We start from the raw sequence: 22,610 nt of genomic DNA on the forward strand, positions 1-22,610 counted from the left end.
TGATACATCCTGACCTACTTTCTGATTATTTCAGCTAACGATTATGTGGCCACTTAGGGTATTCATAGACTGTGTATTGAGTAGGAAATTTTCATCCCCAGATCATTAATTATATATAAAAAAAAAGAAAACACAAAAGAACTAGGTAACATCTTAGCAAATATTACATGCCCCATCCTAATGCAGTTGAACACCAAAACTGGACATGCAACACAAAATATCTTAGGCAACACTTCGAGACATGACAGGATTCTCTACAAAATGAGAATTTAAATCTATGCAAGACATGCGTTTTGACAAACATAAGAGTTGAATGATTACTCAACTACTCACAGACACAATGGTATAATAACTTGGATCATGGTCGCTTCACCATAGTGGCAAAAAACAAAAAACTAAATAAATTCTGTGATTTTTCTAATGGATGCTAAAATATGCAACTGGCAGCGGTGCCAACTCATTGTGGGCCATGATGTCTTGTATAAGACGACCCAGGTTTAAAAAAAAAAAAAAAAGCTAAAATGGAAATAGAATCAGAATTTGGGTTAGCACTGTGGTTTGTACCCAGTTTATACATATTAATGAATGTGTTCACAGACAGAGGAAACTCATTTTAATATCACAGTATTGTGGAAGGACTTATTACATAATCACTGTATTTCTTTGAGTTGCTTTTTAAGCCACATATTAGAGCAACAAATGGGCCAGATGACCAGGCACCTCCACAGAGCAACTTATCAGTGCTTAAGGAGTTTGAAATGTTCTCACAATCTAAAAAAAAAGACATTATTAATTTTCTTATCCTACTCAGCTCTCCTCATACTGTACTCTCTAAGGCAGTTCTTTAACATCTCAGTCATGCTTGTAATGGTTCCCTTTGCCATGTCTCCATTGCCTGTGGAGTGTGTAGGCTTTCCCCATGTGTGGTTGTGTTGGCATGGAAACAGGAAAGGGATTGTGATATGCATTTTTTTTAAACCCCTGTCCCTGGGGCTGCAGCATGAGGAAAGCCTGACACTCCCACCCTCCACTCACTACCCAAAAAGAGAGAAGAGCAGAATATGTCCAGAGAACACGTTTATAAATAAATACATTAATAACTTACCGTTTCTGGTCGTATATGCATTTTATTTTTAAGACAAAAATAGCTTTGAGAAGTCATTACATTCTGTCACATTCCTTTGCAAAATTTTGCTGTCTATAATCTGTTTCATATTTCTTTACCTATGTTTTGGTTAAAATCAATCTCCACATAAAAAAAATAATATATATAATTTTTTATCTGCAGAGGAATTTAAGACTATAAAAATCCATAAATTACTTAAAAACTTGTAAAAACATATGATGTAGATTTTTATTTATTTTTTAAATCCGCAGGGAATAATTATTAAAAATATATTTTAGTAGGTCTGATTCTCAACTATTTTTCACATTTGCAATAAGCAGAAAAGTTACACAGGATCAGGGCTACAAATAATTCCCCTGGATCGTTAAATTGCAGCCTGGTAAAATCTAAACTTTGTTTCGTACAGAGGGGTCTGAGCTCTCAGCTGTTGAGAAACGATTGCTTCCTGCAGGTGTGGCGTGGACTGTGTTGAGGTTTTAAACGTTATCCAATTGCTAACGTTTGCCCGTCACATATGTAATGTGCTAGCTTGACGCTAAGAAGCTGCGATGTAAACAACTATCCTCCACTGCGAAGAAAGAAGTGCTGATTTGAACGAGGCGGCTCAACACGGACTGAATGGCTTCCTTCACTTCCTCCGCTACCATCGCTAAAACTACAGACAGACTACAATTCTAAAACAGCGCAGAAAATCGACGTCATCATTCACAACGTCTCCTTCCGTTTGCGCATTGGTCCGGCGTAAAATCGACCGGAAACAATCAAGAGTCAAGAGGAGAAATTCCAGACTGGGTTGGAAGTGAATTTTTTTATTTTTTTTTTCCCAAGCAGAATTGCACAAGTAGGCAATGGCCAGGTGACATTTCAAATGGTTGTCATTTATTGGTTTAAAGAGAGGTTAATGGTTTTTTAAATTGCTGAAAAGATAAGATAGAAAATGGTCAGATACTTTGCTAAGAGGTTGAAACAAATATTTGTAAATATGTTGAATGTCTCACAGTCAAAGTAATTTAAGTTTTTGAAGTTTTTGTTGTTTTTTTTTTTTTTAACCACATCTCAAAAGTGTGTCTGGCATAAAAAACACCAACATTAGAAAAGATTTGGTCGTAGTCTGAGAAGAATATGCCCAAAGAATATTTACCCAATTTTTTTTTTGGGGTGGGGGGGCAAATATTTGTTCAAAATTCATCAATATTGGGGGAAATATTGTGAAGTTATGATGTGATATGCTGACAGACTTCTTCCTAAGACATCTGAATGCAGAAACCGAATCAATGTTTCACAGAGTATTAGTCTTGTGTAAACTTTTTCTTTTCCTCCCAACATATATATTTCTTGCTTAGTTGAATTGTTAGGTTATATGGGGCAATACAATTGATAATTTTATTTGTATATATCAAAAACATATTTTTAAAGGATATGTACAATTGAGAGGGAGTATATATTGTTGTGTGTAAATACTTAACATAACTTCACATTGTTTTTTGCTAATCCAGGAATATGATGAAAGAAGGTTATAGGCCTCCTGTCACCATCTAGTGGCAGCACAAGCACAAAGAAAAAAAAACAACAAAAAACAGAACATGAAATGCATCATGACCGTGTGAACAAAAAGACAGATCCATGTGACAAGTTGTCACATTTAGTTTTATTGTAAAGGCAATATTATTCCAAAATATTAATATGTTAGCAGAGCAGAAATAATGAAGAGAGAAAAAAAAAGGGGGGGGGGGGGGACACAACTAGAAAACACATACACAACACTTTGGTAAGAATCTTGACACATTGTTATAAAAAAAACACACTGCAAAAAGATACATGTTCTAATGATGATCCAAATTATATAGTTTTCAATCATGATGCATCTAAAAGTACAGCCATCAAGCTGGGTAAAAAAGAAAAAGTCAACATGGCTTTATGGGTTCTAAAAAGCACTGAACAACTAAAAGTGCATATAAATCACTGGACACCTGTGCTTCATCATCTACTTAATTATTTTGGGATACCACAGGTTAAAGCAGATTTTTTTAATTATTATTATTATCAACAAGTAATTTTATAATCATTTTCTCAACATATATATATATATATATATATATATATATATATATATATATATATATATATATATATCACAATAAGTTTACAGTAATGCTGCAAAAGAGATATATGTGTATCAGAGCTAGTTTTTGAAGCACAGCAGATTGAACAAAGTTGAATCAACAGACTTCCAGAGAGATCATAAAGTTCATTTTCTCTTAATAACAAATGACCTGAGCTCTGGATTTACACGTACAGATTCAAGAAAGTTGTTGTTTCAGCCCTAAACAGAGTGCATTGGATCATTGTGCGACAGTGTGCTCTGTCTTCTTCTTCTTCTCAGACCGCGTCTCTTCCTGTTTCAGCCTTCCTCCCATTGATACATCTTAGCAGGGTTGGACATTGCATGCCCTGATCTCTTTTCTATCCTTGCAGCTGGACAGCTGGGCAGTCTTAAACTTCTGCTTCACAGTCATAAGTCGTTCCTGTATGCCTCCACCACAGAGCTTGGTGCATTCTGTCCAGCTGGACCAGGGCCTCATTCTGCAACCTAAAGGTAAAAATCCAGAAAAAAGGGAACAGTCGCTCAAACAAATCATCATTCTTTGAAAATACTTCTATTGTATTGCAACAACTGGAGTTCAAATGCCAACCTGGATGCTCAGAGGCGCCTTCGACTCTGCCCTGTTTGCTCCTCTGTTTTTCACGCTGCTCCTTGCGCCGTCTCTTCTCGTCGCTGTTGGCTTGTCCTCGACTGCACTTCCTAATTTTACACTTCTTCCTCTGGATTGTTTCAGTACAGGAGTCTCCGCCAAACTGGGGCTCCATGGTGACAATGCGAGTCCGGATAGTGTGGCCTTTACCGCAGGACTTGTTGCACTCTGACCACTCGGTCCAATCTGACATGATGCAGTCTATGGCTAAAGATAAAGACATGAGCACAGCAAAATGAGAGGAAGGAAGCATGGGATGTGGAGATCTTTAAAAAGTTGTTATGATGCGCTGATCTCAAGATCAATACATATTTGAAGTTAGCTCTCCAATGTCATCATCAGAGAAATTATGTATATATATATTTTTATTTAAAACTCAAAATAAATTGAACAAACTGGCACAATTTGCTAATTTATTTTTACATACATTAGATTGCAATACTATACTTTGTGAGCAATATACACATATATGTGCAATGTCCTTTTTAAAATGTGTAAGGTCACCTCAAAGAAATGAACACACACAGAAGCTCAAACTACTTTTTCAAATGTCAATTTACAAATTTGAATTGAATGCAGCAGAACCCACATTTTCGGTGGTGCGTCCTATGAAGTACTTCTGAGAAATACTGCGGCAATGATTGTAATATCTTAGAAATGTATTTTGAAATTATGTCAAATATTCCATGTATATCACTTGTCTGTTTAAAGTATTCCAGCTAAATCTCCTTTAACAGTGTGTCTTTTTCTCTTTTTGTTTTTTTTTCTCTGCAAAATTTCAAGAACACAAGTTAGCAGCATCTTATACCCTAAAAAAGATATTACTCTTTATTCTGCTTTTCTTGCTCTGCAAACGTTTTTCACAAGCTGCAATTTTTTTGAAATTGCAGAGATTGTTTTACCTGTACTCAACTGGATTTGTACCAGGACATATTGTACCAGTTAAAACAAATACAATACCATTATATTTCTTTGTTTAATACACAAAGTCTTTCAAGCTTTTTTTTTTTATTGCACTTGAGCATTTAGTTCATCTTACCTTTAACATGTACCAGCAAATTCTATAACTCCAAGATAATTTGGCAGCAGATGATGGACTAGAAACGTGAACAACTTCATCATTACAGTACATGAGTACATAAAGTTATCAGAATTTGTTTACAACAGATTTTGCATAAACTACAATGAACTGTGAATGCATAGATTCAGGGTGTGTGATGGTGTTCAAATGAGGACATTCAATACTTACGACACTCTGGTAACATGCACTTCTCCACCTGTTCCAACTCCTCTGTACAATCTCCGAGCTCCACGGGGGATTTAAGCATACGCTGTCGTGTTCTCAAACCCTTCCCGCATGTGACGCTGCAGTCACTCCACTCAGACCACGGAGTCAACAAGCATGGTATTGTGTCTAGTCATTACAAAAAATAAAATTAAAAAATCATTAAGACACAATGTACATCTCGCTAAGAACTGCAAATAAAGGCTAATCTCTAAGTTATAAGTGTTGGTGCCAAATGGAGAGACAAATTTCAGCATGCTTATGGCTTAACAGATTGGGAAAGATTTGGTACTATAACTTACGACATTCTGGCATCATGCACTTTTCAACCTCCAGAACCTCTGCACTACAAATGGAGCCATCTGCAGGAGGCATCTTCACCATGCGCTCTCTCCTCTTCATGCCAAGACCACAGGTTGCACTGCAGACGTCCCATTCACCCCACTCAGTAACCAGGCAACTGCTGGGAGCTAAAGTTAAGAAGGTTACGAGATGGAAAAATTAAAATTATAGATTAATGTACATTAAAACAAAATATGACATTCCATGTGCTGAAGAATTCTTTAGATAAACTTACAGCAGTCTTCATTAACCACACAGTTCTCATTCTCCTGTGTGGGCAAAGTGCACACTGAGCCGTCATCAGGGAACTGTTTGACATAACGTTCTCGGGAGCGTGTGCCTGACCCACAGGAAATGCTACATGGAGACCATGTGATCCATTCAGACATCATACAGGTGGAGGCATCTGGTCAGAACAGGGACAAAGCCAAAATGTCAGTCCCAAAGACTCCGTATAGGTGAAAAAGAGAAATTAAAAACTTATTTTAAAAATGCGTTTTATCAAATTCACAGTCAGTACAGCTGTCTACTAGGAATTTTACTGGACTTCATGCTTCTATCTGCAGAAAATCTTTATAGATTTGATTTTGTTTTCTAGCAGTCCTTGTCCCTACTTCCAAAAGAATCAATACCTTCTTCAAAAACCATGAGTGAGTTTGTTTGGCCAGTAAACAGTCCTGACTTAAACCCCACATAGAAAACCCATGCCACGCTGCAGAGTTGAAGTAACTGATTCATAAACACATACTTTCAACAGGTCAACTTTTCTGGCTAAAATACATTTTTGTCCTTGTTTTTCTGCATATTTGCATTTTCTGAGGAATTACATTATGGTTTTTATCAGCTATGAACCAGAATCATCAACGTGAACAAAATAAACATTTAAAATGTGATGCCCTGAGTTGAATTGGTCTATATATGAGTTTCATTATTTAATAAATCAATATTAATGATATTCTAAAACAGCTAAGATTTGATGTAACTATGTTGTGTGCGACATTAAATGTATCTTTCTTTTATCTGCTAAGAAAATTGGTTTATTAGTTGCTCAATTTTCAGGAAACAATTGGAAGACATAGTGCATTGTGTATTTTTCTGGACAACTCACACTGACCTTCATCGCTGCATCCAGGCCCCATACACGGCTCAAAATCCTGAGTATGCGGGCAGGGGACACTCAGGTCCAGCTGGGCCTTCAGCATCCTCTGCCTCATCCGCTTCCCCTTCTCACAGGTGGCCGAGCTGCAGGCAGACCATGGAGACCAGTTGGAGTAGATGCAGGTTTCTGGAGTATCATCTGCAACACAGAAAAACCAGAAAACATATTTACACATTTGTCTAACACAACTAAGTTCATTTCAGCGTGTGCTTGGAGGAGACGCGGAGAGGTGTAACAAAAGAGAGAGAGAAAAAAAAGGTAGTAATACCTTCCTCTTTTTCCTCCTGGGCAATGTCTGCTACAATGTCATCAACATTGTCCGGAACAATGTTGCACTGCTCACCCTGGGGTAAAAAAAACAACATATTGCTACATAAGCAAACTGCTCTGCAAAGTGCATAATGCTCTACACATTATTATGCATAAGATGACCTGTAAGAATGTCCCCTCCTGAAAAAACAGGAATGCAATCTGCATGTGTAATTTGTGTTGATGCAGTGAACTACGAAGTGATGTTCCCACACCTGCCTCTAGATGCTGCTAGAGGACAACAATTGTTGTGTCAGTTTCTGCAAAGCAGTTGGATATCCAGGGGAAAGGTATATAACCCCAACAAACCAAATTAAAGTAGAATAAATGTTGTTTTTTTCTGTGACCATTTTAATTTAAATTCATTATAATAACAGATTTAGACAAGCAATTCAATTATCTGAGTTGATATCTTAGGAAATTTATTCACTGGTTTGTTTTATTTGTTTCCAAAGAAATATGCGTGAACAGCAAAACTACAGATGGTGAACAGTAAATAAATTGTTCCCTGCCGGATCTCTTAAACATTGCAATAGTTAAAAACCACAGCAAAGAAAAAACCCCAGCTCATATTGTTTTGTATCTATTTTGGTCAATGGCATCCACAGAGGAGCAAGAATTGAGCGAATCAGCTGGCCTTAGTAAACGCAAAGCGACTTTTAACAGATCTTGACAGATTCTGGTGCATTTTTAAATTAAATTTTTATAGAACCAATTCAGAACAAATGTTTTTTTGAGACACCTCACCAAAACATTGAATGTATGTACAGAAATTTGAAGAAAATCAATCCATTTAAACAAACTGATCCATTCACTTAGAGCAGCAATAAAATATTTGCAACCTTTCATGTCTTCATCTCAATTTGACAATAAATACCCCCAAGCCATTTATTTATCTTTTTTATTCTTTTTTTTTTTGCATATACGATCATTCAATTTGCATATACGATCACTCAATTTGCATATATGATCACTCAATATGCATATATGATCACTCAATTTGCATATATGATCACTCAATTTGCATATACAATCACTAAATTTTTGAGAAGGCACTCTGGTTCTTTTCATTAAAAAAATTCCACGTATTTCACTGCTGCCTATTATTTTCTACAATCAAAGCATTTTACTTACAAAAGCCTCAAATATAAAAAAAGTAAGCACATTTAATGAGGAATCTAATTAAAGTTTTGCAAATCCATAGGCACAAAAACTAGAAAAATTTAAAAAAAATTAAAATTAAAACTGTAGAAGAATATAATTATGTTAATAGTTAAAAGTTATGTTAATTCACATTGAGATATGTGCCCAGATAACTCTGGGCATTTGTTTTTTTTATAAATTGTGTTGTCTCCAGAGGCATGTGCTTGTTCTGAGATTTCATATGTCATCATATTTATATTACAAAACACAACACCAAAGGACAATAAAATACACAGAGCCTGGGGTATTTTCTATAGATGAGAAACCATTTCTGAAGTGAGTCTGATTTACCCAAAAGTCTAGCTAGTAGCTTTTGCTGAACATGTTATAATAACAATTTTTTTTTACTTTCAGCCTTTCATCAAACCTATTGGTATTCAGTTGGGAATTGGATATTGAAAATGTGCAGTGAAAAACTAAAGTTCTTCATAAAGTCTTCATAAATCACACACAAAGTCAAGTCAGTCGACATAAGAAGCATAAACTATCACTTCTACGTCTTCTATAGCTCAATAAATTGTTTAATTTTATGACTGTGCAGATTATTACTTGGTGGTTCTTACAAACTGGAGTGAAAAGAAAGAAAATCGCTGACCTAACATTTCTCTGTTGCCTGAAAGATCTTGACAATACTTCTATAGTAAGACCTACAAAATGAGCAACAGTGGAATAGGCCAATCATCACATTTTTTAAGCCTGAGTAAACTAAATACATGACTCGTGGCAAAACTGTGTCCAAATCTCTGTAGCCAAACATAATGATGAAGAAAATCTGCAGTAGAGTAGTGGAGTAGTTCATTCAGCTGAAGTAAGCTGTGTTTAGAATAAAGAAACTCATGATGGAAAATTGGGCTGTTGTTGAAATCTCATGGTCCAAACCACGAGATTTTCAGGAAGTATATGTACATATAGGGAAAGCAAAAAGACCTTTCTGGCGATACGCTCCACTATGACCCTTGCCACAGGAGTGATGGCACCTCCCTCAGGATCATAAAACGGGCTTTGAGGGTGATCCAGACTGGTAAGAGGGCGGATTTTTTCCGGGGGTGCAGTTGGATTGTTGGGAGCCTGAAACAAAAAGGGAAAAAAAAATTAATAAATTACATGGGCAACAAAGGATTTCTAAAATAACCCACTGTCGGGGTTTTGAGAATTAAAAAAAAAAAACAAAAAACAAAAAAACATTTGCACAAGTATAACAAGTACAGAGTTTCAAAGTGACACCAACAAAAGTCACCCAAAGTAAAAGTTTCAAAGTCAAAGAGCAGCAGCAGAAGAGCAGCATACTTTACAGGGGAGATTCTCTTATTAGTCAACAGTAAAGGTCTGCCAGCATGGGATTGATAGAAGCAATGCCAGAGGCAGTCTGGAGGCATAAGACCAGCCCATTCCTCACCCCCCAACCGAGGCTACTCAGAGGGGGAAAAAAAAGAGAGAGCAGCTTTGTTTGGTTCAGTGAGAAGGAGAACGATGGGGGAAACGATAGTGAGTGGCCACTGATTAAAAGATATAGTAAAAGTAATGACACAAAGGATAGATCTCATTACTCTGTCACAGGCCTGTGCCTTTAATGACTTTGCCCCAGATAGCCAAAGTCCCCACACTTTTTAATAGCCACAACTTCCCAATGCTCTGCTTCACCACGCATTTGTGGATAAAGGACTTCTCTGGAACGATACAGCTATGTTTTGTGGCCACCCTGATAAAGGGGTTCCAGCTAACAGTTGGCATTTTATTCAATATGAAAAAATATATAAAAATATTTGGGATGGAGGTTAATGTCACCTTATAGTACTTAGCATAACTCCTGCAATCTGAAAGCCTTGATAATACTATAATTGTCACTGAGAATGTCAGAGTATCCTAAATTAAAACTACATAAATGGTGCCGCAATACTTTGACAAACTGCAGCTGCATCTCCCTTACAAGAAACATGTGAAAGAAAGGAAGGGTTTCAATTATTCAAGCAAAAGTGGTAAATAAATTTGACATGGATGTGGGCTTAATTTATTAGAATTCTGAAAACAAATATTGCTTCACACACTTTTATTTAATTTGGATCATTTTTATCTGAAACCACAATATTTATTTTTGTTTATTAAACTTGCCTTAAGACAGTTGCATCCTTACCAGTTGGTTTCCTTTTCATCATAGGAAACATACTTTTGTTTTGATTAGGGCAAAACAGGGGAAGGTCAATCGAGAAGCTTAATATTAGCATGTTTTACTTTTTTTTTCCAAAACCATTTGGATATGTATGCGGGTTTGTTCTATTGGAAAATGAAGCTGTATCAACATTACAGAAAGCCAAACAAAACTGGGTCAGGATTCCCAATCACAAATCAAAACCATATTTTGAAGGTTTAAGGCACATTAACAAGCGTCTGCACCCAGTTTTGTTGGCTGCATGTTACGTAACTGGTTTTTCCTAGCAGTGAACGTACAGCCCTAAAATCTGAATGTCCATAAAAGCTGGATCTCAGCCTGAAAAGTTCCTCATAGCTGGAATGTATGATTTTGGCCTGCTAAAATAGTTTAGCGGGCCAAAGAAATGCAGTCCAGCAGTGAAAGTGGACTGGGGGTATACATGGTGACAGGGGAAGTTAGGTACATATCCAGTTTTAAGAGGTAAATGACTGTAACATGGAATCTGAAGTTGGACGTAAAATGTGTCTGTGTTTTAGCAACACCTGGATTGAAGATGACAGAATAAAGCAACAATACAGATGTTTCTTGTTGAAGTTACTGCATCACTTTTATGGACAAATTACTCCCTCTGGGGGCCTGAGTACTGGCAGTAAAAAGCAATATCAGCGGGTCAAGCTGTAATATTTAACTGCAGGTTTTCAGAACACTTGCCTTTTATTATGCATGTTTCACAAAGGCATAAAACATTTGAATTTAACAATCAGGACATAAAGGGGTTTTTAGACCCAAAACTGCTGCTCGAAGGTAGCGTGAGTGTGTATGGGGTAGCTTGAGTTACATGTGTCTGCCTACGAGCCCCACGGGATTAGCTAGAGGCGTACACATGTGGCTCACAAAACCTACAGACTAATCTGTTAGTGCTGACTGGAGAGCACGGCTGAAAGCACCTCAGAGTGATTTCTGTGAGGGAGGAGGAGGAGGAGCAGTGCTTACGGCTGTTATGGGTAGACTGGATGGCGGAATAAACTATAATTTATTTAATTTTTTATTTTTTTTTATACCAGAAGTGAACAGACCTTTGCAAAACAACTGACTGTGAATGCGGTCGGACAGACTGATGAAGAAGTAGCGGTCGATATAATGACAAGGTCAAAGTCAGGCTTACTCTGTGATGAGAGGCAGGAGGGAAGTTATAAGAGGGGTAGAATAAATGTGAAGAAACAGTTTGAGAAAGACTGAAAGGAAAGGCAAAGTGAAGGCTTTTAACTTCGGGTGAGCCACAAGATTGATCACGAGCAAATATTGAAAAACAAACAAAAAATGGTTCCCTTTTATTTTTATTTATAATAATCCAAGGTCATAGTGAGTTATTTGTTAAAGTGAATATAATCTCCAAGATCGATTGCTTATTTTTACCTGACAGTGAATTAATCCTCATATTTTCATGGAGTGCACAGCCTATCGCTGAACAAGTGCAGCCTTTTGCACAGCAGACTGGGAAAAATGATCTGTAATTGCTTCAAACATCTTATGTCTTATATTTTTGATTTGCTGCAACTTTAGAAATTACAACAACAAAAAAAAACTTATTTGTGTGTTCACAGTAAGGCCCCGATGCATCATTCTTGCAATTAACATTCACATAAACAAGTGTTCGCACTGACCTCATATGACACACCGCTATCAGTGCCGGCATCCCATGGGATCAGGTCCTGGACCACCCTCTGGGCCCAACCACACTCTTTGGTACACAGGTCCTCAGCAGACAGTCCCACGTTCCAGTCTGGACTGGGTCCCATCATGGTTAGGAAAGACATAAGGTGGCGGCTTCGGTCCACGGAGAATTCGGCCGAGGGGGCAGCACGCCTGATTAAGACAGCACTAAGTGAATCAGTGCAGTTTTTTAGATTTGAGTGGGGAAAAAAAAGAAGCAGCAGCTGTTAGCTGCATCCCAACAGAGAGCTGAAATAACTCCAAAGGCATTGGCATAACAAATGTGGTGTCCCTCATGCGTCCTGAGGCTATGCTGCACTGGACCAACTAATGAGAGATGGTTGCCCCAAACAACCCAAGTGATGCATTTAGTTAAACCTAATGCATTTTGAAAGACACACATTTCCTATGTTTGTCACAATAAAGATTCCCTGACAAAGACTGCTTTGCATTTTTGAAACATCAGTAATAATTAAAGGGGTTTTAGAGGTTCACAAACGCACAAATCAAGTAAACAGATAAGACGTACTCACGGCCTAAATAATTTAGAAATCGTCTTTTTTCGCATGAAGGATAAATGAAAAACGCAATTAAGGAAAATCCCACCTTAAATAATAGAAATTTTTAGAAGCACAGCCTGACTCAAATGTAAAAAAATGCTAAATGACCAACAGAGGTACATTAGAGGACTAAATCAATTAAATTAGCTCAATGATTGTTGTTTTATGTTAAACTTATAGGCTGAATGCATTTTTGAAACATCAGTAATAATTAAAGTTGAGATCATTACAGTAAATAAGAAACTAAACAATGCTCTCCTGAAATGTGGAACATTATATATTTAGATGCCATATTTTGCTCTCCCCGTACCAGACCACATGAACCCCATTTTGTTCTGTTCCAGCACAAGAACAAAATACACACACACACGCACACACACACACACACACACACATTTGGCCATCTGTCTTGCTCAATGATTGACAGCTAAACTAATTACAAGACATTTCCCAGCCAATACAAGATTAATTAGAAATGGGAAGCTTCTTGTTGAAACATAGACAATTAGACAGTCACTCCTTGGCTTTCATCGTGCCCATTTAAATCCACATGACCAGCTTAGTCCTGCCCTTGCATAGTCCGTTACTGATTGTCTCAGAGGATGTGAAATACGCATTACCACCTAGAAACACACTTCTTGACTCCACTCTACTGGACCCTGAAGCTCTATGTCAATCTTGAAGATAAGTGATAGAAAGGTAGACAAAAACTAAGCCCTGGAACAAACAAGTCTGTTACAAATAAGTGAGATAATTAGACAAGTGATCCCAAATAAAATGCTTCTCAATTTTAAGATGTAGTAACTTCAAAAGCTTGCTTAGTCTTTTGCAGAGAGCGCTGATACAGAAATGAGAAACTGTGATATTCCTGTTCCTGTGTGAAAATACACACAACCCTTGGAAGGATGTCAAAGCTATCTTTTCTGTTTATCATTAATAAAGACTACATTAAATGCACAGTGAAAGACTAATTCTGAGGACATCATACAGTATCAGACAATGTCACTAGTATTGGCAATTCTTTATTTTAGAAGTATTTTTGCCATGGATAATGTCTTTAAAAAGATCTGTCTTTTTTATGATAATTTCCAGCTATAGCTCTCACTGGAAAACTTTTCATTTTTTATGTTTTTTTTTTTTTCAAAAAGTGGAGCAGTGTTTGATGTACTACTCTGCACAGATAGGATCCACTGCTATCAACCCCAAAACGCTGAATGTTGCTCATTAAAGCTGCGCTCTGTTCTTCAAAGAAGATCTTTACTTCGCATTGTTGACAGCTTACTTCCTCCTTTTTAGCGGCTAATCACATATAAACCAGGGAACACCAAAGCAGTCTTTGGGTTATTAGGATGATGCCTGACATAGCAGAGTGGGAGAGAACAGGGAGTCAGCATGAGTGTCGGGAAGGCACTCAGGCTGTCAGGAAACTAGTTTAATCGTTAAAAACGGAGGAAGCCGTGGCGCACACAGAGGGTAGATAAATGAAAAAAGCTGCAGTGATGAAACTAAAGGAGGAAAATAATGTCATGATGAGAGAGAAGATATGGGGCAAAAATGAAAGTGCCTGTCAGAGGCAGTGCTTTCTCAAGATTGAGTTTATCACTCCACTTTGACAAATTTCTGATTTTCACAGAAACTGATAAAGAAAAGTAACAAACTGGCCAGAACATTTGCTGAATCAACTGCGTGGTTCCCAACTGAGCCATTTCTGCACTGCATCTGCTGCACAAGAATGTGCGCAGGTCACAGTGCTAAAAGTAATTTATTTTAAACTCAAATGGTTTGGACGTTGACTGATCTTATCGACTATTTGGTCAGGTATATACTGTAGCTGTCTGTTAAATTTCTGCAGCACTAAAAAGACTAAATGTATTCCACACTTTTTTTTTGAAGGGAGTAATATTAAGAAATCTTAATTTTTCTGCTGTGAAGAAAAAAGGGGGATGGATGGATGGATGGATGGATGGATGGATGGATGGATGGATGGATGGATGGATGGATGGATGGATGGATGGATGGATGGATGGATGGATGGATGGATGGATGGATGGATGGATGGATGGATGGATGGATGGATGGATGGATGGATGGATGGATGGATGGACGGGTGTCTACATGACAGTTATATATTTTTGACAAAAATATTTTATTTTAATTATTAAGATTCTCTGCTAAACATTAAAAGTTAAGAGTTGTTTCATTGCAACCTTTTCAATTAAGACATGTTGCTAAGAAAGAATTAAATGTTGAAGTTTTTTTCAGTTGCTGGACAGATTCCCAGGCAATAAAAATGTAACACTGTTTGGTTACATAATTTATTGCAATACATATTGTCATATTCACCAACATTATCACAAATCTCCTGTTTTTAATATGCAGCCCTAATAATAAAAAAAAACATACATTTATATGTGTTATTTACACTATTATATGCATAAGTATGTCCCGTTTTAGAGATTGCAGACATGAATATGAAACACCAATTTTAAATGCAGGACAGACAAGATGGTAATGGAGTGCTTACGACTCAATTTTTAAACTTGTTTTTCATTCAGGTAAACAAAGTGTCAATTTGACCCTTACCTCAGACGTTTGTTCGGGAAAAGAATGTTCCATTTAATTACAGACACAAAATATTCACACCTTTCCTTGTGCCCAACTAACCTTGCTCACACTACAACCACTTCTGTATGCTGCATATGGTCCCTGTGGAAAGTTATTATTGAAAGCATATGGCCCATATCACATAGGTCACTTGTTAGCCCAGGTTTTTCTAATTAGGCTGTTTTCTTCCGATTGGAGACTGATCTCGTGGCCCTGACAGAGCCCCCCTGCAGTTGAGGAAACAGCGCTGTGCTCGCATTCTCAAACTTCTCCCCACAAACTGAGTCAAGAAAGGTTTTTGTTTTTCTCATGAATAAAAAATTAAATGGCTCCTATGAACCTGGGAGAAAATTAACGTGCACCCTGAAAACCAGCGTAGCTGGCAGTTTCAAGGCTCTACTGAGTTTTTACTAATCAGCAAACTTTGGAGGCAACTTTGAAAACAACTGCAGTTTTAAAAAGTGGATGTTGTAGATATTTTGGATGGGGGGAAAACAAACCATAAAGCCTCAATTTTACTTTTAAAAGTTAGCTTATTATACAGTTTTTAATAATGAGACCAATTCACTTAGCAGCATGCTAACATCTTCTATGGTTTACCATAGCTTCAGTATAAATAACACACTTGATTTGACCTCAAATCAATTCAAAGTAATCACCTAAAAATAGGTCAAATGTCAAATATATTTTTGGGCTCGACTAAAATCTGCATATATATCTTGGGTTATCAAGTTGTTAGATATTTCCAATCAGAGATACATTATAAATAATAAGCAATAATCTCTAATACTCACAATGAGAAAACAAATATTTCATATTCAGACAAATATGTTCAGAAAATGCCTCACACAAAACGTGTAGTAAGCTTATCTTTTTACAAAAATAAATGAATAAATAAAAAATTCTAACTCTGTAAGATCCTAGTCTAGTAAGATTCTAGACAACATATCCAAAATACTGCTGGTCAGACAGGTATAGATTTTAATAAAACTAAAAAAAAAATAAAACTGGTAATAGAGTGAAAAGCAATTTACTTCCAACACTTAATTTTACTTACACGTTCAGAGGCTGCCAGGCCGGCCACTGAGCCTTCATTTTGATGACTGTCAGGACTTCATCACCCTTTGACAAGAAAAAAATACAAGCTGGGTCAAAAACAAAAGAAGTTGTTTTTTGGACAAACGTGACAGTGGAGGACTGATCAGTCAATGTTTACACTTCATAAGTCGATAGTGAAGTAACAATAGAGAAGGAGCAGAAGACGCATCTTAGCCATTCAAATACTGTGACATGTTATTTAACAAACAAAACTGAACATTAACAGCCACCCGAGACCAGGAAACGAAAAGTCACATGCATCTGGTAGATGCATGCAGAACAGTTAAAATATGAACAGATTGTGTGGAGAGTGACTGCAAAATCCCAACAGGAGTCCGAAAAATAAAGAATTCTGGAGCTTAACGTTCAAACTGGAGTTACACCTTCCTCCAATCCAAAAACTTCACTTAACCATTGTTAGGCAAATGTGTGAACAGCTGAAAAACAAAGCTGTAAAATGTAGAGCATATGCCCTTTAATTGAATATAAACATAAACTATGAGTTTTGTTTGTCGGTTTACAATGTTTCTATGAAGCCCCCTCGGTGTCAGTCGTCATTTAGGTTTAACTAGATCAAAGTATCAGGAGCAGAAAAAGTAAGAATTTTGAAAAACACCAATTTTATGAAGAAAACATTTTTATGCACTAAGGTAGTATAACCAGATCAAGAAAATCCCTTAAAATGAAATGTGTTATTTTAATTCAGTAGGTTGTACTCCTGTGGACTTCAACTAGAATAAAGTTTCCGGGTTTGGGGGTTCATTAAACCTATGAATTATTTTCACTCAAGCTGGATATTTCATCATAAAAAAAAAAAGAAAAAGAGCAACATTATGATGTATACACCCATTAGAGAAAATAGATTAATGCATTAGCAAGTGACTAAAGTATAAAAAAGTTAATCAAATATGGGGGGAAAAAAGCCATCACTGTTTTGTAATAAGTATTAGCTGTAATGGCTGTAATTTTACACATTTGCCACCATGATAAGAATATATGCAACAGATCATTAAGCTTGTACAAAAGCTAAAACTCACAAATTGAAAAAGATAGCAATAGCATAACCATTATTTTCATCTGTCACTTTTCTTCTTGTCTTTTTCCAAATCATCTGCACATTTTAATGTTTTATTTTTTGCTACAAATCTCAATGGAACAAGAGCCATTGTTATGCTGGCTGCATATATTAATATTACTTCAGTCCCTTTAAAGTCTTCTAATACATTATGCTTAAATCTTGTCTACTACATCTTCTTTCAGGTATTTGTTCGCTTTGTCACTCAGTGCTGAGTTCAATATATTTAACAGTTTAAAGTCCAACTAATTTTATTTTAAATTTTGTTTTTGGATTCAGTGGACAGATTTACTAAACTCTTAATTTAACAAAGTTACAGTTAGTTATATTTAATAGCTAACCTTATCATAATATTTGCTTTTGAGTAATAATATAAATGTCACTACTCACCAATTATAATGTGGAAGTTAAAACATTTTCATCAGTTCAATGAATAAATTGTAAAGTGATTCATGTGTTGGTGCATCTTGTAAAGTAGAACCGATGAGTCATTTTCCATTTTGCCATTGACAGCAGACACATCTGTCGATTCGGACAAACACTGCAGCTCAAATCATCATTTAAAATAGAATCCATCTCAATTTTGTACACAAAAAGGGTCAATCATCTCGATATTGAAAGCCATTTGTCATCATCATGAAATGATTGGTTTAATTCACCTGCTGGTTTTACTGCTGCTTTCTCATGTAGGACAGTTTTCTCCTGAACTGACTCCTTTTTGACAGGAAATAGAAAATGTCTTCCATCCAATTAAACATCCAATCATATTTCTAAAAATCACATCACCATAAATCAAAAGTGACTTAGAATCTGTCACTGCTGCGTTTTTAGCGTTTCCAGATAGGAATACAACCCATGAAATGCTTCACAGAACTTGTGATTTTATTCCAATTTAAAAATTTTGTCTGCATAGAAATAGACATGAAAAGCCTGTTTTTTTAGAATGTTTTAACACTTTTGTAAAATATACACACCCATCAGGGGCCGAACAATGAACCTTTACGTTTATGTACATGTGTTTAGTTTAAATTATGCACAATTTTGATGCTGACCTTTTTAAAGAGGAATACCATGAGCTGGAAGTGAACCTATTGTCGGAGTCCTCTGAAGCCACAAGTCCAAATCTTTCCTGCTGGGGGAGAATTGACCTGTCGTACTCCCTCACACCGGGGATATCAGCCATGAAATTGGCTCACAGTGAGCTGAGGGTAAATTCTTTAAAGGTAATAGCCAAGTAGTGCACGGTTCTCCCTTTGGCACAGAAAACCTTAGCAACCCTCACATATTTTCTTTTTTCTGTCATTACCAGGACAACTGTGCATGGTGGTCATGCTTTAGTTCCATCGAGAGTCCATCTGCACGGCCAATTCCCCCCGACATTCACCACTCATCTGGATTTTTAAACTGCTAGTGTCGTAGCTGTGAGGTTGCCTCAGATGCTGCCAAAACATCATGAGGATGAATAAGAGATCGGAGCTGCATTAGAGGCGCTAGAGTGGAATCTTTAGCTTTTTCAGACTGCATTATCAAGTGTAAGTCAAATTATTCCTACAAATGTTCGATCATACTGGAGATACTAGTAAGTCATAATAAAAGTAGAGTTCATTTTATTGATGGATTCTGCAATCTTGCAACTTGACCATCTCTTACCCCGTGGCTGAGCTCTTGCAGATTTTATAATTCTTAGTTTTATGAGGAAGTGAAACAACCGGTTAGCAGTCAGGCAAATTTGGATTTTATATATTTTTTTAAATGACAAAAAAATTGAAAGAGCAAATCTTACAAATAACTTCGCTTGATCCTTAAACCTCTTTCGATTTAAATATTATATTACAGGCTATGCATCTTACCTTCACTAAGAATCAACAGACATAACTAAAGTCATTGTAAGTGGAAGACTGCTGGAAAACTTTAAAGAGCTTATTTTATTAAGAAACACCATAAAAACATATTCTGACAGGAAAGAAAAACTCTAGTAACAGTTGTTGGCTTTGTATTGCCAATTTGACTGCATAGCATACATTGTTAAAAGTCATGCCCTCCATTAGTTGACATAATGCTTTTACTTCCAATTAACATGAGTTATTGGCATTTCAACTCAAGAATGTGAGTCAGTTCAATGAAACATAAATTTAAATGTGTGAACATAACTTGACAATCTGAGTTTTAAAATGGTAACCGTATCTTATAAAAACTGATCACCGGATCTTATAAAAACTGATCACCACTGGCAATATTAATGCGAGATCCAAATAGTGCCGGAAATACGCTCTTTATCTGATAAGGGACTAAATATGATGTAAGATTTAGGTTCTTTGAACAATAACAATGATTGTTGTTAATTGGTTGCTAAGAGATGATTGAGTTTTCAGGTAACCAAGGGCGACAAACTAGAAATCTTAGTTTTTGTGAACAACAACAATATTTGTTTTTGATCGGTTGCTAAGAGATGATCGAGTTTTCTGGTAACCAAGTGCAACAAACTAGAAATCTAAGGTTCTTTGAACAATAATATTTGTTGTTAATCAGTTGCTAAGAGATGATTGAGTTTTCAGGTAACCAAGTGCAACAAACTAGAAATCTAAGGTTATTTGAACAATAACAATGTTTGTTTTTAATCTGTTGCTATGAGATGATCGAGTTTTCTAGTAACCAAGTGCAACACACTAGAAATCTAAGGTTCTTTGAACAATAACATTTGTTGTTAATTAGATGCTAAGAGATGATCGAGTTTTTTGGTAACCAAGTGCATCAAACTAGAAATCTAAGGTTCTTTGAACAATAACATTTTTTGTTAATCAGTTGCTACACTGTTAAAAGTCATGCCCTCCATTAGTTGACATAACGCTTTTACTTCCAATTAACATAATGAGTTATGTAATTTCAACTTAATTTCATGAGTTATTGGCATTTCAATTTAAGAATGTGAGTCAGTTCAATGAAACATAAATTGAAATGTGTGAACATAACTTGACAATCTGAGTTTTAAAATGGTAACCGGATCTTATAAAAACTGATCACCACTGGCAATATTAATGCCAGATCCAAATAGTGCCGGAAATTTGCTCTTTATCTGATAAGGGACTAAATATGATGTAAGATTTAGTAAGACTTTATAAAGTTCTCCATCTATGGAGGACTGAAACTGACCAATAAATAAATACACTCAAAATGCACCAATTAAATAAATATAAGAAATGCAACCCCTTTTTTTTATTATTTACCTTCATATTTTTCCAGCTTAGTTCCTACAAACTATATTTTTTAGCACATAATTTAATATATATATATATATATATATATATGTGTGTTTGTCCTTTACTTGTAGATGCATTCATGTCTTAAGTGTGTGTGTGTCCCCATTCCCCCAAGTCTTTTTAATTTCATGTTATTTTTACATATCTCTGTCTTGTTATGCCTCATTTTGCAAATAAGGTGTGCTGTCTTTCTTGGGTCAGCTCCTCCACTATTGGTCAACAGATGGGAAGGAGCAGAACCATTGTGCAGATCTGTTGACCAATAGTTGAACTTACCCAAGAAGGATAAGCCCCCCTTAAGATGGCCCCCACAGCGAGCTGACTTTAGAAAAATGTCACTGTCCACCTTATTTGCATTATAAAGCAGAAATGCATAAGGTAAAGTAAAAACATGAGACATATAAAAGCAACACCTGGAAAAAAGTTTTGGGGGAAAAAAATGATTTAAAAAAATAAACATTCAAGAGTCATAAATGAATCTACAAGTAAAAGGGAAAAACACATTTCTTAAAACAAAAACTATATTGTGTTAAAATATATAATTTGTTGGAAGTAAAGTGGAAAAATTTATATGGACAATATAGATGGTCAATTAAATTTATAAAACATTAGGTAAAGTTCTTAATTGGTGCCTTTTAAGTGCATTTATTTATTGAGATGTATATAAAAAAATGATTTCTGTTATTTGTCCAAAAATGTTTCTGTTTTTATTTGTCGGTTTCAGCCCTCCAATAAATGTCAACACTTCTGCTTCTTGGACAAATGTTTTCTTTTACACTTGATTTAAGGCTTGTCTCATTTGTATTTGATAGAGAAAGATAAAAATAAATGTTTGATATTTGAAATGGAAGCATATTTGGTGTAATTATTTTTAGGAAACAGGTGATCTTGGCATTATTAGTGGAGAAAGTGAACAATATTTGGAAATGTTAGTTTACTTAAATTGCAATTTTAAGTTCAATTGCTGCCTTAAAATCTTGAGTTCACTTAACTCAAAAAGGGAATTGGTATGAATGAAGTTAGTCAGTTTAACTTTAAAATTAGAGTTGAAAGTATGTATAATATTTGTTACTTAACAACAAAAGAAAACACGTTTTTATGAATGGATAATGTAACTTTGCAAGTTGTTTAAACTCGGAGTATGAAGTTCATACAACAATTAGTCGTTAATTAGACAAGTGGTATAACTTAATTATTTGAGTTCAAATAGAACATGATTGTAATTTTACTTGACAAGAGTACTCAAGTTTTTGAGAATGAATAATGTTCTATAGTTAGTCATTTTAACTTATGGTATCACATTTAAACACTAACTTATCATCAATTGGGCTACTTTTCTAGCTTGGCATCCTAAGTTGGAAAAGTACATTATTTTAAGTTGCGTTAACTTGTGTTTTTAAGGCAACAATTGAACTCAAGTTTTTAAGTTTAACCACCCTAATTATTTTTACAGTGTAAGAGATGATTGAGTTTTCTGGTAACCAAGTGCAACAAACTAGAAATCTAAGGTTCTTTGAACAATAACAATGTTTGTTGTTAATTATTTGCTAAGAGATGATTGAGTTTTCAGGTAACCAAGTGCAACAAACTAGAAGTTTAAGATTCTTTGAACAATAACGATGTTTGTTGTTAATTAGTTGCTAAGAGATGATTGAGTTTTCTGGTAACCAAGTGCAACAAACTAGAAATCTAAGGTTCTTTGAACAATAACAATGTTTGTTGTTAATCAGTTGCTAAGAGATGATCGAATTTTCTGGTAACCAAGTGCAACAAACTAGAAATCTAAGGTTCTTTGAACAATAACGATGTTTGTTGTTAATTAGTTGCTAAGAGATGATCGAATTTTCTGGTAACCAAATGCAACAAACTAGAAATCTAAGGTTCTTTGAACAATAACAATGTTTGTTGTTAATTAGATGCTACGAGATGATCGAATTTTCTGGTAACCAAGTGCAACAAACAAGAAATCTTAGTTTT

General features: G+C 35.8%; 1 protein-coding gene across 2 annotated transcripts in view; it reads right to left on the minus strand.

Moving 5' to 3' along the window:
- Positions 1-2,755: 2,755 nt before the first annotated feature.
- Positions 2,756-22,610, minus strand: part of spon1a (spondin 1a) — a 76,353-nt gene continuing 56,498 nt past the window's right edge. Inside the window, exons 7-16 of one of the 2 annotated variants that reach the window (XM_008405889.3) lie at positions 16,261-16,325; positions 11,991-12,207; positions 9,105-9,245; positions 6,934-7,009; positions 6,621-6,803; positions 5,742-5,912; positions 5,467-5,634; positions 5,129-5,293; positions 3,820-4,086; positions 2,756-3,716 (exon numbers count right to left, since the gene is read on the minus strand). In XM_008405889.3, the coding sequence (XP_008404111.2) occupies positions 3,553-3,716; positions 3,820-4,086; positions 5,129-5,293; positions 5,467-5,634; positions 5,742-5,912; positions 6,621-6,803; positions 6,934-7,009; positions 9,105-9,245; positions 11,991-12,207; positions 16,261-16,325 (1,617 nt within the window). In that variant the 3' untranslated portion in view covers positions 2,756-3,552. The remainder of the gene's footprint in view (positions 3,717-3,819; positions 4,087-5,128; positions 5,294-5,466; positions 5,635-5,741; positions 5,913-6,620; positions 6,804-6,933; positions 7,010-9,104; positions 9,246-11,990; positions 12,208-16,260; positions 16,326-22,610) is intronic. The other variant, XM_008405890.3, reaches the window with a different exon arrangement.

Source organism: Poecilia reticulata, chromosome 3 (assembly GCF_904066995.2).
Source record: "Poecilia reticulata chromosome 3, P_reticulata-male-v2, whole genome shotgun sequence".
Lineage (NCBI taxonomy): Eukaryota > Metazoa > Chordata > Actinopteri > Cyprinodontiformes > Poeciliidae > Poecilia > Poecilia reticulata.